The sequence below is a fragment of the Mirounga leonina genome, unplaced genomic scaffold, assembly GCF_011800145.1.
Source record: "Mirounga leonina isolate KUSES-001 unplaced genomic scaffold, KU_Mleo_1.0 Mir_174, whole genome shotgun sequence".
NCBI lineage: Eukaryota > Metazoa > Chordata > Mammalia > Carnivora > Phocidae > Mirounga > Mirounga leonina.
The window spans coordinates 80,077,363-80,101,190 of record NW_023270451.1 but is presented as its reverse complement, the minus strand read 5'-3'; the positions used below and the strand labels follow the sequence as shown (position 1 = coordinate 80,101,190).

The 23,828-nt window shown below is 37.0% G+C and overlaps 1 protein-coding gene across 5 annotated transcripts in view; it reads left to right on the top strand.

Moving 5' to 3' along the window:
* The window catches only part of TPK1 (thiamin pyrophosphokinase 1), a 342,443-nt gene that overhangs the window by 118,485 nt on the left and 200,130 nt on the right, over positions 1 to 23,828 (top strand). The window contains exon 4 of one of the 5 annotated variants that reach the window (XM_035021313.1): positions 10,398 to 10,467. The exons of 3 other annotated variants lie outside the window; for them this stretch is intronic. In XM_035021313.1, the coding sequence (XP_034877204.1) occupies positions 10,398 to 10,467 (70 nt within the window). Of the gene's footprint in view, positions 1 to 10,397; positions 10,468 to 23,828 lie in introns of those variants that run through there. One more of the 5 variants, XM_035021318.1, reaches the window with a different exon arrangement.

Sequence of the window (23,828 nt, the reverse complement as noted above, 5' to 3'; positions counted from 1 at the left end):
GTACTATATCTTTTTGAAAGTAATTTAGGATTAAAAATTCTCGGAATATTTTTCTTGGTACACTTCATATGAATTATTTCAATTCTTTGCTGAAAAAGGATGCACAGTTGGAGAAGTGTTCTTTTGATGTACCCAAGTACAAAAGTGCGTTTTATAACTGAACTTTGTTCCATCTTTCAGGCTAGAATTTTAATCCAAATCAAATACCTAACAAACTCAGAGTCCCGCAGGACATTTTGTAACCCTCTTGAGTCAAGACAGAAGGTACTTTTTAAAATCTAGACTAGCCTGAGCCTTCCAGAGACGTTTGGGCTGTGGTGTGTTTCCGTTAGGAAGTCCTTACAGAATGCCTACACGCGTGCAAGCTGCTGCGTCCAGCTGAGGGTGGCAGGAGGTAGTGAGGAGGAAAGTGGAAGAAAGAAGGAAATGGCGCCTTGAGATGGTGGTTGGGGAGTGTTTTGTCCGCAATCTGTGATCCTTTTGCACTGCCCTCCGTATCCAGTTTATCAAGCCAACAGTCACTTCCACCTCCCGAATGTATCTTGAGGTACATTCATTTCCCCCGGCCTCATGAGCTGCCCTCTCTAGAGAAGCCACCATCTTCCGCCTAACTAATTCCATGACTTCCACTCCTGCCTCTCTCTAATCTGTTCCCACAGAGAACTGTCTTCAGTATGTAAGTTAGATTACAACAGACTCCAACTTAAAACCCTTAATGACTTCCCTTTACACTTAAGCAGGTCATGGTATAGAACAGAGTTTAATGTGCTCTTTGACTACCTCTCAACTTTATCTCTTAACAGCTATTCCCTTATCTGACTAAAGGCCAAAGCAACTGGCCTTTTTTTAATTACTTTAAAAATAAGCCTTTTCATATCTTGATAATCATGCTTTAAAAATTAAGATGAATTTTATCTCTAACAGTGCTCTGAGCTTACAAACCAGGAAATGTGGTAGTGAATAAAGCACTTATCCACCCCCTTGAATCACCTTGCTCTTTAATTGTGCCTCAAACATGGTAGTGATTCTTGGCCTGAAGAGTTTCTGGGTAGTCACCTCTTGCTTTTAACCTGAACGCATGGATTCCTCCTCTTTCCGTCTTTTTCTAGAAGCACTATCCCTAATTCTTGTTTTCTACTCATAGCCTTCAAACAGCTCCCCCACCTCTACTTTTTTTTTTTTTTACCCCCTAAGAAGGAAGGAGAATTAGATTATAATTGTACTCAGTTAGAAAATGAGCATAGTCAAGTTGTAAGATTATAATATGAAATTTTTACATTATTTGGTAGTAATAATTATTTCTCAGTTTCTAATTATTTTGTAGTAAGGCCCAATTATTGAAGTTAACCTATTATTACCACTTAGATTTAATGATGATTGTTTAAGAGAATAGATTTGTTTGCTAGAAACTCTCAATAAATTGTGTTAAAATATTTTTATAAAGGTATCAGAGGTACTAGCAAAAGTACAGACATTATCTGTAGGTTTTTTTTTCTTTATCTACAAAATAAGATAAATGTTAATCACTTTCTTGTGTGACAAACATCTGATTTTAATACATTTCACTTTTGATATGTGCAACAATAAATCTCTCATTTGAAATAGGTCTTTCATATAAGTTCTGAGGTCTGTTAACACTGATTCATAAGAAAAAAGGAGAGGGGAAGGAATTCTGGTACCAAAGCAACAGGCAAAGGATGCAGATTGGTTCCAAACCTCTCTGCCTTCTGTTAGTTACCTATTTGCATCAGCAAAGTGATAAGGCTTTTATTTTTGCTAAGTGGACCAGGCCCCATCATTGTCCTTTCCTTCTATTTCAACTCTTTTAGTAGTTCTAGGCATTTTGCCAAGATGTCCATCGACAGGTGAATGGATAAAGATGTGGTATATATATACAATGGAGTATTATGCAGCCATCAAAAGGAATGAGATCTTGCCATTTCCTCATTCATACAGATTTGCCACCTCTCCTTATTTTGTTACCACCAGCTTACCCATCTTTGTATATTATGAAGTGAACTGAGCTAATAGAAGTTGTCGCTTTTCATGTTCACCATTTAGGGTGCTTTCTGTGCAGTGGTGGTTCTTATCTGACTTGGGAGTTGATGGGAACTACCCAACGGTTCCCAGAAGACGGTCAAAAAGACCTGGCTTCACCTTTTGGGACTGGTGGCAATAATACAGTAATGGGGACAAATGAGTATGAGGCACAAATAGGGTGTGGGATCATGCTAGATTACCCAGAGTATCCTAGATATCCAGTCATGTAGAAATTATATGAGAAGTCTGAAGGTTCAAAAAGTCTACAATAGAGGTTAAGATGGTAGATTTGTTTCTGGAATAGAAATGAAGGCAATTTAGTTAGGACATGAGTTGCTTTGTTAATTCACCAGACTTTAGTAGCTAGGTAGAATGTAGTTTCTAGGTGATAGTCTTGCTTTTAATTTGGAAGTTTAGAGAATAGCAGTGAACAGTCTGCCTTAGAGCTGGATATTGTGGGATTATGGGCAGCCTGCTGAAGTATAAGTGGTCCTCCATTAAGAGTACTGGCTCTTTACTGGGAGTGATTTTGTCCTTGAGGGACATTTGGCATTGTCTGCAGATAACTTTGGTCATCACAACTTGGGGCTGCTACTGGCAGTTAGTGAGTGGGTGGAGGCCAAGGATGCTGGCAAATGTTCTACGAGGTACTGAATGACCCCTCACCACAAAAGCCCAAATATGAATAGTGTCGAACAACCCCATGTTATAAACACCAGCAAAGGTCAATTGTATGTTTTCTTATTCACTGTAGATGGAGCGTACATATTTGCCACCTTATCCCTAAAGAATAGCCAGTCTTTAGTAAAAATTGAACGGCTGAGGATGTACTCAGCCTCGTTTTTAACAACTCCCATCTCGACAAACATGCATATGCTAGCTTCACATATATAAGATCATCTTTTTCTGTGCTGCTTAGCTATTTGCAGTTTTTACCCATTATGAGCTTTACTCGTCTTTTTAAAAAATGTTCCCTGTGCTACTTTAGAATAGACAGTTTGATGTTTGGCTGTTTTTAAGATTTTTTAGTAATGAGGTATTTGGTATCACTTGGTGTTAAAGAGCTACCTGATTTTAGACTTTATAAATTGCATCAAGGATAACTGAATGTGATACTTTATCACCATGGTACATAACTAGGAGGGGAGGAGATAGAAGGTGGAAGAGAGAAAGGGTAATAGAATTTACACAGCAGCATTTGCCTATAGATAGATAATAAAAATCTTCATTATATGGCATGAACCAGATCATTAGGACTAGCACAGAACTATGCATATAGATGCTCGATATAAATACCCCTTGCTTTTATTTGAAATAAGGAAAATTCTGTGCTACTGACTTGACTAAAATTTAAAGAGCATGCCACTTTTTGTAGGATATTACAAATAATGTGAGCTTCTTAATAACTATAAATAAATATACTATGAATAAAACCTTTGATCTAAAACGGAGTTATCTAAACAGCAAATAATTACACATTTCAATACTCCTATGAGCAAAGTAAATTGTTGCTATCTCTCTCAGTATTTATTTTCATGAAATCCTCTGAATGAAAGTGTTTCCACATGAAGTAATGTCTTGATAGGAAAAGCATGCTTATCCATTTCTGTTAACCATGTCCATGGTTAACCATGTCCACAAACTAACCAATTTGGACCATAATCAAAGCTTTGCTGGTGATAGTCTATTATTAGTATATACTATCTACAGAAATATGCAGCTTCTCTTGAGGGCTCCATCTGTCACAGATTCGGGACATAGTAAGGTAATATTCTCCAACTGATAGAGGGAAGATTCAGTGACTTTGAAGTAAAAGTTAACATTTGTATGTTAGGGCTCTTCCTGTTTCAGATGATAGAGAACCAAACCCAAATTGGCCTGAGCCCAAAAAGGGAATTTATAGCTTATATAATTGAAAAGGCTAGTGCCTAGCCCTTGCTATTGTTGTGGGACCCAAACAGTGCTCATGCCCTGCTTGCTTCATTCTCTGTGTTGATATAGACCATAGACCCAATCTTCTCAGTCTCAGGTCTGAGTCTCTCTGGTTGCAGGACAGTAGAAAAGGGAATGTGGAAAGTCTATTGTGATGTCATTATTTTTGACTGGATAGCAGGAGATTGTAATGGCATAGATTGGGCCATATGCCAAATCTGGATTTGGGTGTAGATTTAATGTCACTTATGGCTGAGAGTGCAAAAATAAATCTTTCTCCTAACCCTATCCTCTTTTGCAAAAGTACCACTGTAACAATATCTTATGCTTATAATTGTATAAATGTAAAAATCAATACCTGCATTATTTTATATATAGATGATTATATCTTATATGTGTTTTTTTAATCACTGATCTATATATTTAACATCCCTACCAATGGAAGATCTCCAAGGAAGATCCTATAACTTCTCTTTTAAATAACAGAAGTATCCTAAACAGACATTCTGGTTTTTTATGAAGTGTTTTAAAAAACCAAAGTGGACAGCCAGATGTGCTTAAAGATAATAGTTCATTAAAGAAAACCTTCCATGAATTCTTATATAGAATCTGTTTCTTATTAGGCTTCATTATATGGTTGTTTTTAACATGGGCAGAGAATAACTGTAGGTAAATTAAATGTTTTTAAGCAAGATGTATTTCTGGAAGAATTCATTGATTTAGAGCTTCTTGGCTGATTTAAATATGAAGTGTGAATTATTGCTAAGTGTTGTCTTTAATGATGAAAATTGGTTAAAAACACTTATCTTCAATGCAAAATGGATTAAAGATTTATATGTAAAGTCCAAAACTATAAAACTTCCAGAAGAAAACATAGGGGAAAAACTTCATGACATTGGTTTGGCAATGATATCATGGATATGACACAAAAAGCTCAGGTAACAAAAGCTGAATTAGATAATCAGAATTACATCAAACCACAAAGCTTTTGTACAACAGAGGAAACAATAGACTGAAAATGAAACCTACAGAATGGGAGAAAATATTTGTAAGCTATATATCTTGCAAAAAACAAAACAAAACAAAACAAAAAATAACAACAGTACCTTATAGATTCAGAGAACAAATTTGTCGTTGCCAGAGGGAGCGGAAGTGGAATGGGAGAAATGGGTGAAGGGGGCCCCCCAAAATAAAAAGAAGAAAGTCTTGCAGTATGTGAAAACATGGATTAACTTGGAGGACATTAAGCTAAGTGAAAGAAGCCAGACACAGAAGGAAAAATACTGCATGGTTCCCCTTATATGAGGTAGCTAAAACAGTCAAGCATGGAAGCAGAGAATAGAATAGTGGTTGCCATGGGCTGAGGGAAGGAGCAAATGAGGAGTTGATACTCAGTTCTAGAGATCTATTTTACAACATTTACCTATAGTTAACAATACTGTATTGTTAAGCTTTTAAGAGGGTAGAATCTCATTTTAAGTGCTCTTATCATAATAAAAACAAAACAACACCATTCTCTGTAGTGCCTGATAGCTAACCTTTTTGGCATCTGTGTAGTTGTGTGTGGACTCACATGTTTATCAGAATTTCCTTATTAATGTGCATATGTTAGTGAACTGTTTCTGAGTCTCATCCAGAAGGGAACTACTTTTTTTCCCTCATGACTGGACTAACTCATATGGATGCTAGAGCTGGCTTAGGGTAGAAGTTGGGGATTCTGTGGTTTACTATGTCAGGCAGGGAAAGAATCCTGACTCAAACCAGTAATTGACAGATTAGATTGATTTCGGGTGCACAAAGACTAATTGTATCTTTGGGTACTAGGGGTAAGTACCTGTGTTGGAAAAAAACAAGATTTGGGTAATTGGAGTTATTTAGTGCTCTACGGATACAGTAAGACTTCTTCTAAATAAGATTCTGGATCTTCTCTTTCCTCTAGATTAGTTGTAGGCATCTTCAATTCAATCCTGGCAAAGTCTGACAAAATATTTGATTCCTTTTAATAATGGGGTTAGATCTGGAACTGTTCTTGTTATTTTATGTATATTTTTCCCTTTTTTAGTTATTACCATTGGTTTTAAAATTATAATTACAATATTCAAATTCCTTGTATAAATACTTTTAACAGCACAGCATGTAATGTAAAGAGTGAAAAAAAAATGTCTTCTCCATGACCCCATGCCCATTCCTCACAATAATCACTGTTAAAAGAGTTGGGTGTGTAGAATACAAAGGTGGTCTTGGGTTTGGATTAACAAACTCACAAGACATGATAGGCTTTACTCAGCACTATGTTTACTTAGCTTTAAGGAAGGGTACAAGACAGATAATAAAACTTGTTTGATACAAAAATAGTGAAGGCCTCATCATTTCCCAGGAGGAACTTTGGAATGTTCCAGTCACTCCATGTTTGGGATGCAAAAGGCCATGGATGCCATCAATTCTTGAGGCATATCCTATGCTAGTTGTTATGAGTTTCCTCAGGAGTATGTGTTTGGGGGGGAGGAGGGGGGGGGTCCATTCTGCAGTGCAAGTGCATCTTATCAATGCTGATTACTAATTACTTGATACACATTCTTGATAAAGTAACTTTTGCCTGATTCTTAATTTTCTTGGATTTGGTATATTCCTGTATGTTCTCTGAGTTGCTCTTGCAAGGAAGACTTGACCAAGGGTTATTTCAAGTTATTTAAAGGGTTATATAACAATATATCTCATAAGAGATAACATACAAATACATGTAAGAGCTACCTTTTTTTTTTTATAGTTCCCTACTATGGTTATGATATATTTTACCAATATTCAACTGGTGACCCATTAAGTTCTCTAGTAGTTTTTCAGGATACACATATTATCACAATGAATATCCTTATACATATGCCCTTGTGAATTTGGGCGAGTGTTTACGTAGGCTGCATAGAATTTCTGGATCAGAGAGATGCACATTTAAATTTTCATTAATCTGCCAAACTGTTCCTCAGAGTTAACAGTGTCATCAACAGCATGTGAGAGAATTTTCCCTATGATGCTTCCTTCTAGTTTTGTCTGTTGTCTCCCTCTAGTCCCTGAAAAACCCTGTGAATTTGGTAAAATATATATAATAATTTTTATTTTACATTAGAATCAGCAGGCTTTGGATTAGCTCAAAGTCATAGGACTAATAAGTGGGTGATCTAGATTAGAATTGAAATCTTTGATATCCAGTTTTCTTTCAGTTAAACTGAAAAATGCTTCTTTGATTTATTTTACTTTTCTTACATTTTAATACTTGGAACTAATGTAATAGTCTACTGTTGAGAAAGTCAGATTATTTCTGCCCAACTTTATTCAACAAAAATTAATGAAATAGCCAATTAACCTCTCATGTTGAATGGAGCCCTTCATTATCTGTCAGTAACATTTACTTATACCAGTTTAAAAAAAATTGTTAGTTTCAGATGCATTTAATATACTTACTGGTAGTACCAATATATAAAGTTAATGACTTTAATGTATTTTGGTCTTTAGTTGTATATCAGCCTGATGCATAGTAAATAATTGCTCAACCATTGAAGTTATAATATTTGACAAATATGCAAAACTTTTGCTGTATATACGCCAATGAAAATTTTACATTACAAGATAATTCATGAACTAACCTTTATTTCTTAAAGTTTGGAACAATTTAAATGATGGAGTGAACAGATTTTTGAGGCTGATTCATTATGACTTATAAAAAATATTTTATGAAAGAGTACCTTCTACTTCTCTTTCTTTTAGTTTGTTACTTTCATTGACAGTAATACTTGCAACTCATTTTTCAAGTGCTATCAGTGAATTCATGCCAACATTATTTATGCTTGAAATACTTTATTTTTCAAATGTAATATTATTTACATATGTGGAAAGTACTTCAAACTAGCTAAAACATTTTATTACTAAAATTTAAAAATGGTAGAAAACATTTTTTTTTCTTAGTCAAACTTTATTGAAGACAAAATAGTTCTAGGGACAGACGGGAACTTGTTTTTCCTTTCAGCAGGCTTGTACCCCTACTGTCAACTGAAAGGTAATGAGAAAAAAAGTCTTTGCTCCCTTTGCCATTTAAAACAAGAATAGATGTGGACAAATTTGCTTCCTGTGATCTAAATATTTCTCTTTCCGTAAACCGCTCTAAAAGTGTCAATTTAAATTGAGGCATAGGAAGTAACAGACATTAGAGAAAGTTTTGGTATTGTGAAAGTAACACTAATCTTAACAGAGGTAGATTTACTGATAAGCAATTTTATAGATGTTTACTAAAATTAATCTCTCCCTTCCTTGTCTTCCGTTGCATTTTGTTGCTCTTATTATAGCACTCCTCAGAGTCTACAGTGCATCATGTGTATTTGCTTTGGTCTCTCTTCTCAGTTGTGAGCCTGGGGTACTAGATTGTTTGTTACTTGTTTTGCTATTGCGTTTAGGGCCTGGAACATAACAGGTGTAAATGTTGAATTCAACTGATCTTTGTAGAATAATACCACACTGTGAAGTTGACAGCTCATTCTGTTTGATGATCCTTAGCACTAAAACCTGTTTCTTAGATTTTCATATTACTTGGGTGAATCAATTTTTATTTAAAAAGATTTCATATACTTGTAAATTTTGTTTACAGATAATTGTTTCATATACTCGGAGGATAATCGCTGATAGTTTACCATCTGTTTCTATTTATCAGTCTTTTCAATCTCCCAATTCAGTTGTTCTATGCCATATTTTAGATGTGAGACCTATTTTAGCTTTTGATGCTTTTGAACTTTTAGGTTTTGATATTTAGGATATGTGCAGAATATTCTGTGATCTTCTGCAAGTTATGCTTGTGGCTTAATTTGAATTTGGCTGCCATTCCTCCTAAGGAAATGTGTATTGTAGGTAATAGGTAAAATGAGATGTCCCTCTTAAATATCATTGTAAAAATTATTATTTTTGTCATGCACTATTTAAGTAGCTTAGGCTTTCCTTGTCCAGGAACATAAGTAAGCTTTTTAGACTTCATAATCATTCTAACAAAAATGGAGGAAGAGGACCAATGTTGATTGAATGCTTACTGTGTTCTGGTATTCTGATGAACAACATATACAATTATTAAATCATTAATTACTTAATAACTCTAAGCCATATTATACCCACCTACAGATGAGGAAGCTGAAGCAAAAAAGGAATATATTTTTGCCACTTGGCCTGTTTTATTTCTGATAAAACATGAAACATAGAAAATAGTCTCACATATTATGGATTAGTAGAAAACACATTAGGACTTTTATTTCTGCCAATATGGCTAATTTGATATCTTCTACCATATCCTCCTGCTTTTAAATACTTAGACGTTTGGAGGGAAGTATTATAAACACTTTTAAATGTGTAAATTTGCAGAAAGGGAAAGGGATTTCTTAAGTGGAATGAATCGGAGAAGTAGCTCAAGAGAGTAGTGTGTTTCTTCCAAAGCTGCTGGTCCCAAGGTCTTTGCTGATTTTGTGGCTCTAGTGACTTTGGTTTTAACAGCTACATGGGGACAGGAAACAGGCTTCTGTTTGTTTGAGGTGAGGAATCGGAATCTCAGACATAATCGCATTCACTATCCTTACCCAGGATAAAAAAATAAAGTTTGATCTGAAAACTTTAGGTAAAGGATATTGAAAAAAGAAGAAAGAACTGATGCTAAGATATTGAACATTTCTAGGAAAACTGGAAATTAGAGAAATAACAACAACAAAATAGTAGTCCATGGACTAAGAGAATTTCAAGGAACAGTTCATCAGCCGCATCAAATCTTGCAGTGAAAGCAAGACTTAAAAGCCCCAGTTGGAGAGACAGCCAGTCTTACTCAATATCTTAGTATTTCCCAAATTTTAATTTTGTGCCACCTCACAATTTTTTTTACAGTGTTCGCACATTATCTAGATTATTAATATTGTAAAATAAACTTACAATGTTATGTTGATGATTTTTATTTTTAAAAGAAACTTTTTATATCAAAACAAAACATGGAAACCCATACCTGCCATAAATAGAAAACATCTGTAGAAGTTAATAAAGTAATACCATAAAGTGATACCTATGTCCTGTTGTCCCTTACTGAGCGTGAGGCCTGTCTTTTGTAAAGAAGGAAAAACAAGCTTCAAGGGAAATTGAAGACACCCTCTACACTTTCACCCTTTTACTTAATAAGAGGAATTGAAAAGGCTACAAAAAGGAAATACACTGTCTTAGGGGATTCTGTCTTGAGTGTGTGGTATGTAGATCACTTGCTGCGCGGCAGCCTGTGCCTGAATGTGAAAAGATCCAAAGAGGAAGGCGTGACTGCGTGTGTCTCTGAGAGCCTGCTTTTTAATCATTTGTTGATCGTTTGTGAGGTACTGCTCTAAGCTGCTTATATTGAAATGTTCTTTTTTTTTTTCTATTTGAAGCTCTTTTAAGAGCCTGTGCTGATGGAGGTGCCAACCGCTTATATGATACCATGGAAGGAGAGAGGGAAAGGTACGCTTTCTTTTAGTCCGTGTCCAAAATACCACTAATTCTGCTCTTCAGGTTGTTTTATTCTCTCCTTGATGAATGATGACTATTAATGTTACTTCAAAATTAACAGAAAACCGGGCACCTGGGTGGCTCAGTTGGTTGGGCGACTGCCTTCAGCTCAGGTCATGATCCTGGAGTCCTGGGATCGAGTCCCGCATCGGGCTCCCTGCTCAGCGGGGAGTCTGCTTCTCCCTCTCCCGCTCCCCCCTCTCGTGCTCACTCTCTCTCTCTCTCTCAAATAAATAAATAAAATCTTTAAAAAAAAAAAAATTAACAGAAAACCACATCAGTGAGAGAGTTGCTGAACCATGTTATGTTGTATTATTTCTTAGTTTTGAGTGTATCTCCTAGAAGAACTAGGCCAATCATACTCTTACTTAAAAACCTGTCATTCTAGTCAGTCAGAGAAAGACAACTATCCTACAGTTTGCACTCATATGTGGAATATAAGAAATAGTGCGGAAGGTCATAGGGGAATGGAGGGAAAACTGAATGGGAAGAAATCAGGGAGACAAACCATGAGCGACTTTTCACTCTAGGAAATAAACTGAGGGTTGATGAAGGGAGATGGGGGGGGCGGATAGGGTAACTGGGGGATGGGCATTAAGGAGGGCACGTGATGTGATGAGTGCTGGATGTTATATGCAGCTGAGGAATTACTGAACTCTACATCTGAAACTAATTATGTACTATATGTTGGCTAGTTGAATTTGAATAAAAAAAACTTTTTGGTAGAAAAAAACCCAAAAACCCTCATTCTACTATTTCAGAAGTTTCATTAAGTAGCATTATCAAATATCAGTATCTGTGAGGACTTTGAGCATTAATTAAAATAAAACTCCATTTAAATGAATAAAAATTGACCTCATAAAAACAAATGATACATGCTGTGGTAGAAGTGAGATTTTTGTAGTAGTGTTGAGTAAAGCTAAGTATAATTTAACTTAGTTACTTCTGAGTTATGCACACACATATATTTTAGGAGATAAATAACTTACTCTTAATGATTTGTTATCTGTGCTGTCTGGTTTTCCTGATCTTTGCATGGTGAGCTATTTTTAGATACGAGAATACATTTGAAAGCAAATTTAAATCCAGCTCATTGCCAACATGTTTATAGTTCAACCTCTTTGCAAACATAAGAATTTATAGACTAGATATAAGTAGACTAGCTGTGAAACTTAGTTCCACTTCTATCATATGTGTTATTAAATGTACTGAAATGTTTATAGTTTGAGAAATCACCTCCTTGCTGCAAAAAAATAAAATAAAAATATTATGATTCAACATACTGCAGGTGTGAATTAAATATATGTAGTTTGAAACGATGTAAAATACATCTTTATGGCATCAGAATTTTTAACTTCAGGCTCCTAATACTGGAGCTGCTCTTTGAAAGCAGCCGGTTGCTTATAGGAGGAGAGCATGCTTCCTTTGAGATTGGGAATGCTAATGTCTAGGGACTGGGTGAATTATCAAAGAATATGGCAATAGTGACAGCCTAGGAAACAATTTAAATTCTAAACATTTTATGGTTCTTTATTTTTTAACTTTATGGATTCCTCTGACCGTATTCTCTAAGACCTGACATGGACAGTGTGTTAAAAATACTCTAAACAGGGCCTGGGCTGGTTAGTTCAGGGAAGAGCATGATGCCCATGAGGCCAAGATTATGAATTGGGTATTGCGTTTCATGCCTGTAGCTGGCTTGCTGGCAAGGAATCTAGTACTGAGTACTATTTCTTTAATGGTAGGTATAGCTCATGAACATAAGTACATGAACCAGAGCTGTGAACAGATATTAACACAGTGCTTCCAACTCTGCTGTGACCATAAGAACCATCTAAAATGCTTGTGAAAAAAATACAGATTTATATACTGATTGCTCTTATTGGATTGGACTAGACACTAATAAGAAAGAGAACACACAACATTTTTATTCACATTAGAAAGCAAAACAGATTACGAGGTTTGTGGAGTGAGTACCATTATTTTTGTCCAGATTTCAAAATAACTCATTTGACTGTATATGAAGATGTTCAATAAGAAAATGTACTTTCCGTTGCTTTTCTCATTATAATAATATGTTTGCAGTGATTCATACTCTGATACTTAGGAACATGGCTGGCCTGGATAGGGTGGCTAATAGGGAGATGAGTAAACTAACTGCCTCATGTGGGAATTAAATCCTTGAAGTAAATCTCATTAAATACAAACCCTAACCAGTAATGCTAACTGGATATAGGTGACTAAACATGATTCCTATTAGTTGCATTTTTAACTGAGAAGCCACACAAAGAAAAAGGAAAAAAATCCAAGTTTTAAAAAGCCAAGTATGGTTTGTGGACCACTGCTTGGCTTGTTTGTATTTGTTTATTTAATGTCCATATCTACAATGTAATACCTTATAATTATGCAATAAAAGATGAATGTATAGAGAATCATCTCCCACTGAAGACATTTGGAATGGAAGGAAGACTGATGTAGACAGGAAGAGAGGAACAAGAGAGGAAGAGGGCTAGAGCTGAGGCAAATACCAACAGCAACTTTGTATCTGATTCTGTACCACCCTACACCATCTTCATAAATGTCCATCTTTGTTTCTACTCTGAAAGTGGCTTCTTTTAATAAATAAGTCCTAAGTGTTTTTTATTGCTGTGAAAATAATACATGTTGATTTGAACATATGTTAGTGAGTTGAGAGAAACAAAAAAAATCTGTTATTTCTTCTTAAGTAGCAAAGAGTTACATTGAGTCTACCTATTGGTTCTGCTCTTTTGAACAATAGAAAATGTGACTAATTTTTCTTGTTCAGGTGAATATAAGCTCCCTGAAGCCTACAAAATTGTGTGGGAATATTAGATACTCAACAAATACTTGTTAATAAATGAGTATTCTATTACAGTTACTCTGTTCTTTCTTCCCATAAGGTTTTGAGTGACTTTGACCCTCACATTTTGGATAAACAGATGACCTCTGAGAACTGACAGGTTCTGTTTTGGGGGTATGCTCAGTCTGGAGCATCAGACTGAGGCAGGTTGAAGACCCAGTCAGGGAAATGTAGGATGGACACCGCCAATGACAGTTGGGTCTCCGCTTTGGTTACAGATTTGAGATTAAAGAGGAGGAGGTTTTAGGAAGACTCCATACTTTGTGCTCCCATATTCTTTTCCTTTTTTTTTTTTTTTTTTTTTTTCAGTCTAGGTAAGTCTTAACTTCATTTATTTGGCTACCCAGTTTCTCCAACATTATTTTTTAAATCATCTGAACTATCTTCACTGATTTCTGATTCCAACATAATATGTAGATTAGTATATTACATATATATGTGTGTACATATATATATTTTTTATTACTGAAATACAGTTGACACACAGTATTAGTTTCAGGTATGTGGCATAGTGATTCGACAATTCTATTCCCATACACTTAATTGACTGTTTTCCTAACCCCAGATGTCGTTTTTAGAAATGTGGGGTGGGCGCCTGGGTGGCTCAGTTGGTTAAGCGACTGCCTTTGGCTCAGGTCATGATCCTGGAGTCCCGGGATCGAGTCCCACATCGGGCTCCCTGCTCAGCAGGGAGTCTGCTTCTCCCTCTGACCCTCCTCCCTCTCCTGCTCTCTGTCTCTCATTCTCTCTCTCTCAAATAAATAAATAAAATCTTAAAAAAAAAAATGTGGGGTACTGTGGTGGGGTATTAGATGTCTCAGTCAGTACCCCTAATTCTGCAGCTTTAACATGATACTGACTAAAGTCCCATGTCTATATTTTGTTACTAGCCTGTGATTAAAAACTCCTATGATAGCCTCATAACATCTGCTTCCTGCCTTCTTGAAAGTAGGTAAAACCCACTGTTGGTCTGAACCAGGATGGTACAGCACAGCTTTATAGTCAGAATAATCCCAGGATGTGGGGGGAAGGGGGGAATACAAGTGAAGCAGGGTAAGATTTTCTAGGAGATTTTATGGAGTAGATTTTGTCCGTCATCGATAGGCATTGGAGGGCTCTGTTTTTTTTCTTCTTCTTCTTCTTTTTAAAATATTTTCTTTATTTGAGAGAGAGAGCGAGGAGAGAGAAAGTGCGCAAGCGGTGGGGGGGGGGAGGGAGAGGGAGACTCCCCACTGAGCAGGGAACCTAGCCCCAATTTGGGGCTTGATCCCAGGACCCTGAGATCATGACCTGAGCCAAAGGCAGAGGCTTAATGGACTGAGCCACCCAGGCGCCCCTCTTTTGTTTTTCTACTGACAGTTTTGTTGACAGTATAGTAGATCAGCAAAGAGTAAAATGTCCACATCAAAGAATATTGAAAGATTGTTATTTGTGGGTACCAGGTAAACAGTAAGGATTATGGGAGAGTTAAGTACCCTGCCCACCCCCACCCTCCTCTCATACCCAGTAATTCCTCTTTCTGCATCTTTCACAGATACTCTAAGAGAACAGTTTCTGCTCTGGTCAGTTTCTTTTTTTAAGATTTTATTTATTTATTTGACAGAGAGGGACACAGTGAGAGAGGGAACACAAGCAGGGGGAGTGGGAGAGGGAGAAGCAGGCTTCCCGAGGAGCAGGGAGCCTGATGCGGGGCTCGATCCCAGGACCCTAGGATCATGACCTGAGCCGAAGGCAGACACTTAACGACTGAGCCACCCAGGTGCCCCTGCTCTGGTCAGTTTCTAACCAGGGGTAGAAAAGTCGTCAACTATGGCAGTAATTACCAACGTTTTCCGCCATAGGGAGTATTAAAAACAAACATATAGAAAAGTGCACAAATTATAATGATATAGCTCAATGAATTTTCACAAAGGGTAACACATGAATAAATGGTTCAGAAATCAATAAATAGAATATTACAAGCATTGCAGAAGCCCTTTTCATGCTCCCTCCTATCACCATCTCCCCTCATAGGATACTGCTATCTAACCCAATATATATTAGATTAATTCTGGCTATCTCTGGTCTTTATAAAATGGAATCATAACATACTGAATTTTGACTAGATGGACTTTTTGGGGGATATAGAACTGATAGCTCTGTGAACCTGAAAAATGGATTAAGAAACATTGCTATAGGTTCTTAGAATTAGGGTCATGCTAATTATGGTGAGAGGTGGAAGAAGTGATGGAATCAAGTAGAAAAGAGTAGGAGATGTATAGAAACCAACAAGAATTACAAAATCAATACCACATGAACGTAATCTGACAGTATAGGAAAAGAGTTGGTATCATTCTTTTTTTTTTTTTTTTAAGATTTTATTTATTTGACAGAGAGAGACACAGCGAGAGAGGGAACACAAGCAGGGGGAGTGGGAGAGGGAGAAGCAGGCCTCCCGCCAAGCAGGGAGCCCGATGTGGGGCTTGATCCCAGGACCCTGGGATCATGACCTGAGCCGAAGGCAGACGTTTAATGACTGAGCCACCCAGGCGCCCGAGTTGGTATCATTCTTAAAAAAAAAAAACAAAAAACCTTTAAAGATACATAGACACTTGTAAGCCTTATTCTATTAGAAAGTTGAGGTAAACTGGGTGCCTGGGTGGCTCAGTTGGTTAAGCGACTGCCTTCTGCTCAGGTCATGATCCTGGAGTCCCGGGATCGAGTCCCGCATCGGGCTCCCTGCTCGGCAGGGAGTCTGCTTCTCCCTCTGACCCTCCCCCCTCTCATGTGCTCTCTCTCATTCTCTCTCTCAAATAAATAAATAAAATCTTAAAAAAAAAAAAAAGTTGAGGTAAACTGATCAAAATATAAAATAAAATAGAGCTTTGGAATGAGACAGGATCTCCCAAGAATAATCCAGTGGCAGAAATAAGAATGTGGCATTTAACTTGTTACTCATTCATTTTTATTCATTCAAACACTTATTGAATACCTTCTATGGTTAGACATTTTGATAATTACTGTGAATATATAAATGATTCCTGCCCACAAAAAAAGACCTTAGAGTAATAGAAGTAAAGAAGAAATTAGTATGCACTAGGATAGATTATAAAGCACATAATGAGAAAATTCTAGTCCAATGTGATAGGTTCTGTGACAGAGGAAAGCACAGGATGGACAATTAATCCAGAATGGGGATATTAGAAACAATTCCAAGGATCCTACTGGAGTATAAAAGGTTAGGGCCGCAGAGTGTGTGTGTGTGAGGGGGTGCTGGTGTGTGTACATGCCCGTGTGTTGACTAGCAGGGAAGAGGGAACGTTCTGTTTTGTCTCCTGGATAAAATCTAAACTCATTACCTTGAGTATCAGGGTTTGTCTTTTACTTATCATTTTAGCCAAGCTGTTTCTTCTGTTTTCTCCCTTACCTTCTCTCCTCACCGCCTGGGCTTCAGAAGAAACTTCGGATCGTTTATTTTATTAGTATGTATAAACCAGAGTGCTTTATATCTAGAGAGATCGTGCCCGTTTTGTCTGAAATCACATATAGAATTCGTTCCACTTATTTTCAGAATGTCTTATATTTACATTGTGTCCTCATTACTATCTCAATGAGTCTTTTATCATGAAATGAAGATTCTTGCCTTTGAATTCATTGGTATTTTGAGAGTAACATGAATATCCTTGCTACTTGTGTTTTCTGTGATTTTAAAGGACGCAGAGACTCTGAAACTCATCTGCATACTAGTCTGAGGAATAGCTGTGAATTTTGGTATCATTAGTATATAAGGACTTGAAATGAGAGGCGGGGATGTTGTTTTTTGGTTTCTCAGAATAATTGATGAATACAGCATCCTGAATGGGAAGTCCCACAGATGATCTAATTTATCTCAGATGCTTAAGAGCTGCTTTCTGTTGAATTTAAAAGAGTAGCATCCAGTAAAAATTCCCTGAAATTACACAGATGACCATTCATGTAAACAGGTGTTAACGAGGTGGGATGAGGGGGAACTTGTGGTGCTCAAATAGAAAAGAAGGATTCAGGGACACCTGGGTGGCTCATCCAGTTAAGCATCTGTGTTCAGCTCAGGTCATGATCCTGGGGTCCTGAGATCGAGCCCCACATCAGGCTCCTTGCTCAGCGGGGGGCCTGTTTCTCTCTCTGTCTCTGCCCCCTCCCCCGCTTTGACAAATAGATAAAAAAAAAATTTTTTTTTAGATTTATTTATTTATTTATTTGACAGAGAGAGACACAGTGAGAGAGGGAACACAAGCAGAGGAAGTGAGAGAGGGAGAAGCAGGCTTCCCGCGGAGCAGGGAGCCCGATGCGGGGCTCGAACCCAGGACCCCGGGATCACGACCTGAGCCAAAGGCAGACGCTTAACGACTGAGCCACCCAGGCGCCCCGACAAATAAATAAAATCTTAAAAAAAAAAAAAAAAAAAGGATTCATTCCCAATCTCTTATTCCAATCAGACCATTAATTTTCTCAGTTTGGATTTCAGACTTCCTAGCTTTATATATTCTTGCAGCTTTCTTACGAGCAGATCAATACTGCTTTTCAGAGTGATCCAGTGGGAATCAGACTGTTGTGGCTCTAAAACTCACTGTGTCCTAGCTAAGCCAACTTCAGACTATGATTTCAATAACCGAGTAATGTGGGATTCTAGCTGTTCTAGATCAGCCTCGAAAGCCCTTGACATTATCATTAAACCGGGCACACTCTTAAAGGAACCAGTGACCTGTCTGTCTGTCTCCATATGAATAACTTAACGATTGTGTCTTCCCTCTCCATTCACTGCAGATAGCGGGAATTCCATGTTGGGAACTGTGTAGTGAGAAGACATGCACAGATTTTTCAGTTAGGTTGGGATACAAAATCTGATTCTGCGACTTCATTACTATGAGACTTTGGCAAGTAATTTCACTTCCGCGGGCTGTGATTTCTCCATCTGTGACATTTCAGGGAAGGATCAGGATCTTCTGGAATATTCAGAGCAATCTTGAAGATTTGTATGAAGAAGAAATGTATTACTTGGGCTGGTTACACAGGAGTTGGATAAGCCAAGAGGGTAGAGGGTGGCCCTTCAAAGTTACGATATGATGAATTACAGGATAGTTGAATATATCTATCATCTAGTTTTGGACAATAGCTGTAAATGTTCTCTCACAGTTAATACTTTGCATGTGGTAATTGTGAAACTTCTTAGAAAGGTTGTAAGCTCTTTTCATATTGTGGTTGGAATGAAGGCATATAGTGTTTAAGCTTCTCTGGTTCTTCTTTTGGTTTTGATCATCTTTGTTCAGGTATAATTTCATATAAAATTTATCCATTTTAAGCATTCAGTTCGGTAAGTTTTGTAGCAGTATACAAGCAGTCAAGAATAGAACGTGTCCATCATCCTGAAAAGTTCCTTCCTGTCCCTTTGCATCAGCCCCCAACTCCTATACTCTGGTTCCTGAAACCTTCTAGAATGTCCTATAAATGGAGTCCTTCAGCTTGTTGTCTTATGTATGTGACTCTTTTCACTTACCAAGTGCTTCTGACATTGATCCATGTGATTGTGTATATCAGTAGTTTGTCCCTTTTCACTGTTGAGTGGTGTTCTACTATGTGGGTACACCACAATCTTGTTTGTTCATTGAACGCATTGATAGACCTGATTCTTAAGAATTATCCTTTTGGTTGGAATCTATTACCACTTTTTTCAAGTGATTCTTTGGGAGGAATGTTAGTTCTTTTAGCCAGAGCCAAACATAATTTTCAAAGTTGTCACTTCCACCCTAGAAGTGAGATAAATAGTAGTAGAGATTCATATATAATGCTTATATTCTAATGTATCTTAGTGAAAATCTTGCAAAAGCTTGCTCAGTACTGTTAGTGTTTTATGGAATAAGACAATAAATATAAAATTGTTATGGAATAAATTGGTGTCAAGGATCTGAGCGGATATTGTGATCTCAATAACCTCTAATATATATGACAATTGATTTCAGTCAACCTGTGACTAATTTTCTAGTGATTGGGATTTATTTTAACTAATGTTTATGAATTTCTTGGCATAGTTAAAAAATATATACTTTCAGTATGCTTGAACATACATAGAAAGGAAACAAGTGTATACTTGCTTAAGGAAATCCAAAGATCATTGGTTTACCTTGATTTCTTCTAAGCCTAGCGTTAAGAATTTTAATCACTTGCTTCAACAAGTTTCTATTTAAAAATATTTATGCAATCAAATTACTAAGCTCTTTAAGCATGTCAACATTATTGGGTCTTTGAATCAAAATGATGGAAGGTAAAAATGATTAGCACATTTAAAAGAAAATGTGTAATAGGAATCTTGTTATTAAAGAACCCTACACAATAAACTGTGAGGGCATATTTATCTTGAATTGTTGGTTGAATTAGTTTTGTAATATATTTTAGTCTGTTGGTTATCAAATGCTATAAATCAGAGATCTCAAAGTTATCCATGCATAGCTCTGAATCATTTCAGGGGTTGGGGGCAGAATATGTATGCATAGATGCTGTGTTTGTCAGATCATGCATGAAGTCAGAATAAATTTTCAAAGCGAAATCATTTTAAGCAGCTGCAGGAAGTCAGTTTACAACTAAATTTAATCAGAGGCATTGTGCTTTATGGCTATTCTATTTCATACAGCATGTTCCTGACAAAACCCTTTTCCTTTCCTGCACTGTGGATGAGGTCTTCAGAAATAAATTACCCTCAGATGGTTTTTCAGAGAAACCTGGATCATCTGTCAAAAGTTTTGAGTTAACACATGGCTCTTTTAGTTTTGCTTTTTGAAAAGAAACTTGAATAGTTTTAGCACTTGTTACTACAATTTAAGAGCTCATGTTTTTCAAGTTTTTTGGCTTATTTTCAATATATTATTAGATTGCTGAGTTAGTAATAATTGAGAATAGTCACATAATATGTGTGTATACATATGTTTATTGAAAGGTTGTAGAATGGTCCCTGTCTGTACTTAAGTGTGTACAAAATGTACATGTACATAAATGCATGCTTGCACACATACACCTAGGTGCTTCTGTGGAGTGTTCTCATTATTAAAATTTTGGTTTTGTATTATCAGACCAAGAGTAAGCAAAATAACTCCAACAACAAGACAGCATGCATTATTTGTTGACACATCATTAAAAGACATAAAACTTGAGTTGATGGTGGACCTGAGCCAGCTGTAGCCTTCCTATTAATAAGGGTCAGAAAAGTGACAGCTAGAATTCATTTAAAGCAAGGACTAGTTAATAAATTTTTTGGGAATATACCAAAATGGCACTTATACCAAGATAAGCTCTGGACTTTCACTTACAGTTCTGGGTTAGAGATCTGAGGGGTATTTGAGACTGTATTCCTTGAAGACTTCAATTTTGCCTCTAGCCCGGGAATTCAAGAATATACTGAAGAGTCTCAGAAAGACTACTGAAAACAGAAAACATTTTACCACCCTAAGAAAAAAATCATTTTGTGTAAATATATATATGCACACATATTTGAATGTGTACATGTGTATATTATGTCTAATATGCTTATGTCTAGATATTGTATGACCTGAGCAATAGAAGAGGGCTTCTTCTCAGAAAGTCAGAGGAAGGGAACTTAAATGATGAGCAAGGAGACACTAGTGTGTAAATGCCCAGGTTGATAGGAAGTATAATAATAATAATAATAATAATAATTGCTTCTTGGCCTTTTGGCTAAGATCAAGAGTAATAATAATAATGATAAGTCATGAATATTTAAAATGTTGACTTACTCTCCAAATTGTAGAATTTAGAATTGTACTTAGCACTTCTGTTGAATGAGATCAGCTGTGCTTTGCTCAGACTGTAGGGAAGAAGGTGTTCATCCCACAGGGTTTAGATCTATGAGCTCTGTTTTTGGCTTTGGATGTCTGGTTATGGGTACCATGCATGGTGCTGACACCTGGGGTGTGCTCCGCAAGGCAGGAGGGGCCCTGGAGGGAGTGGTTGTTTAAGCATTAGTGCTTCTCAGCAATGATTATTTAAAATATTGGTGTCCTCTCTAAATATTGGTTTCCTACTCGGTCGATTATTTTAAAAACCATTGACATGCCCATTGAAATGCCAAGGAGTTAGTTTTAACATCACATGGAGATACTTTTTTACAGAACACTGTATCTGATTAACTTATAAGACCCCTATTCTAAAAAACAAACTAACAAAAAAAACCTCTTTTAAAATTCATTTATAACATCCCTCTTTCTTCTGCTTTCTTCCAAGTATTATAATCCCTTCAAAACTTGGCTCATGTGTTGTGTTTCCCCAGAAGTCTTTGCTGGTAACTACCAGTTTCCGTAGACCTAAGTCAGGCAGAAATTAAATTTTTCTAAGCAATCCTTGACTATCATCCCACATTATGTTGAAATTGTCTATCAGTATTTCTACTTAATTAGACAAAATTCCTTGTTCTTGTTTATCTTGGGAAATAACTCTAGCACACAGGACCAAATTTGACAAATAAAAAATGATAAATATTTTCATTGAGCAGTATTACTCCTTGTAGATAGTTTTCCCCAAAAATAATAATTTCCTCACAGATAAGCCAATAGATGACAAATCCGGAATGAACTAGCTAAGGGTATTTGGTGGCTAGTTTTTTTGCTTTAACAGGTTATGGTCAGTGTCCTTCTGGGATGTTCTCGTACCCATTGCTTCCCTTAACATTTATCAGAACACACTGGAATCACCTCTTTGCATGTTCCTGCCAGCCTGTCACCCCAGTGAAAGCATTGCATTGTCTCTGGCTTTTTCACGCTCTCATCCCAAGTAGGTCACTATATGCTTAATAGTTAGAATGATTAGACATGCTCTTCCATAAAAATTTAATGTATTCTACTTTCATAGTATGAAAGCATATTTTTGACCCAGTAAAGTAATTCTTACTTTTATTTAAGACAAGAATCAGAGACATATTAAAAGCGCTCCTGTTAACATTGTTAGGAACTTCTTCTTCTTCTTCTTCTTTTTTTGTATCAGTGGGGGTTCCTGGTTGTAAAGGAAAGAAAAACTCTGACCAATGTAAACAACAGCAACAAAATCAATTAAAAATATTATAATTAACAATAACTGGGAAGACTGGAGAGTTGGGCTTGGGAAGAAATATGCCAGAAGCTGGAAACCAAATCCACAGTACATTTGTATTCTTAGAACAAGTGAGGGCTTGCATTCCCTCTGTGAGCTGGACACTGGGTGCTGCTGATAAATTCCCAGTGGCTTGTCTTTTCTTGTGTAAGAGTTTATGATTGACCAAGCTGAGGTGGGTAAGGGAAAATCTGCCCACGCCCTTGTTTGTAGGGGTGGTGTGAGTGAATACGTGACTCCTGTTTGTTTCTGGAGCCGTCTGTGCCTAGTATCAAGATTCACACTGTGTTAGCTTCTGTAAACATGAGTAGGGACAGCCAAATGCAAATACAAATACAAACAAAATCTTCACAAATGCCCCCCCCATCCCCCCAACACCTCTCTGGCTGCCAGTGCCGTCACCATGTCCTAGGATCAGGCTAAGGGTCTTCAGTAATCTCCTTCACACTTCCCCTGCCATAGGTACTTCTCTAACTTGAAACTTACTGTGATACAAAATGCCCCTATGTATGAGATTTTTTCCCCCTCATTCTCTTAATGTTGGTGAAAAGGAAGTCAATGTTTACCTATCATGTGTAAATGACAAAAAAAAAAAAAGGAAGTCAATGTTTACTTATCATGTGTAAAAGATTAAAAAAAAAGGAAGTCAATGTTTACCTATCATGTATAAATGATAAAAATACCTCTCATGTATTTTTACATTTAACATGCCTCACAAATTTTTAGAAGATACCTCACAAAATTTTAGAAAAGTAGAGTGCCTGGGTGGCTCAGTCCGTTAAGCATCTGACTCCTGATTTTGGCTCAGGTCATGATCTCAGGGTCCTGAAATGAAGCCTCGGGTGGGGCTCCACACTGAGCATGGAGTTTGCTTGGGAGTCTCTCTCTCCTTCTCCCTCTGACCCTGCCCCCACCCCCACCTGCACATACACGTGCTCTCTCAAAAAAAACAAAGGGGGTAGAGTGTACGCTTTCTTAGTTTTAGAAAAGCTTGCTTTTAATCATACTCTGTTTTTCTCTGAGTTCATGTTATCACATATATTTTTCTAAGTATACTCCTTAAAATTCCCCTCCTAAGATTCATGATTTTTCTGCGAGACTTGTGATATTTTTTAGATCTCTTTTGCTTTTAAAAATATCTTCCTCTCTGGGCGCCTGGGTGGCTCAGTTGGTTAAGCGACTGCCTTCGGCTCAGGTCATGATCCTGGAGTCCCGGGATCGAGTCCCACGTCAGGCTCCCTGCTCATCAGGGAGTCTGCCTCTCTCTCTGACCTCCTCCCTCTCATGCTCTCTATCTCATTCTCTCTCTCAAATAAATAAATAA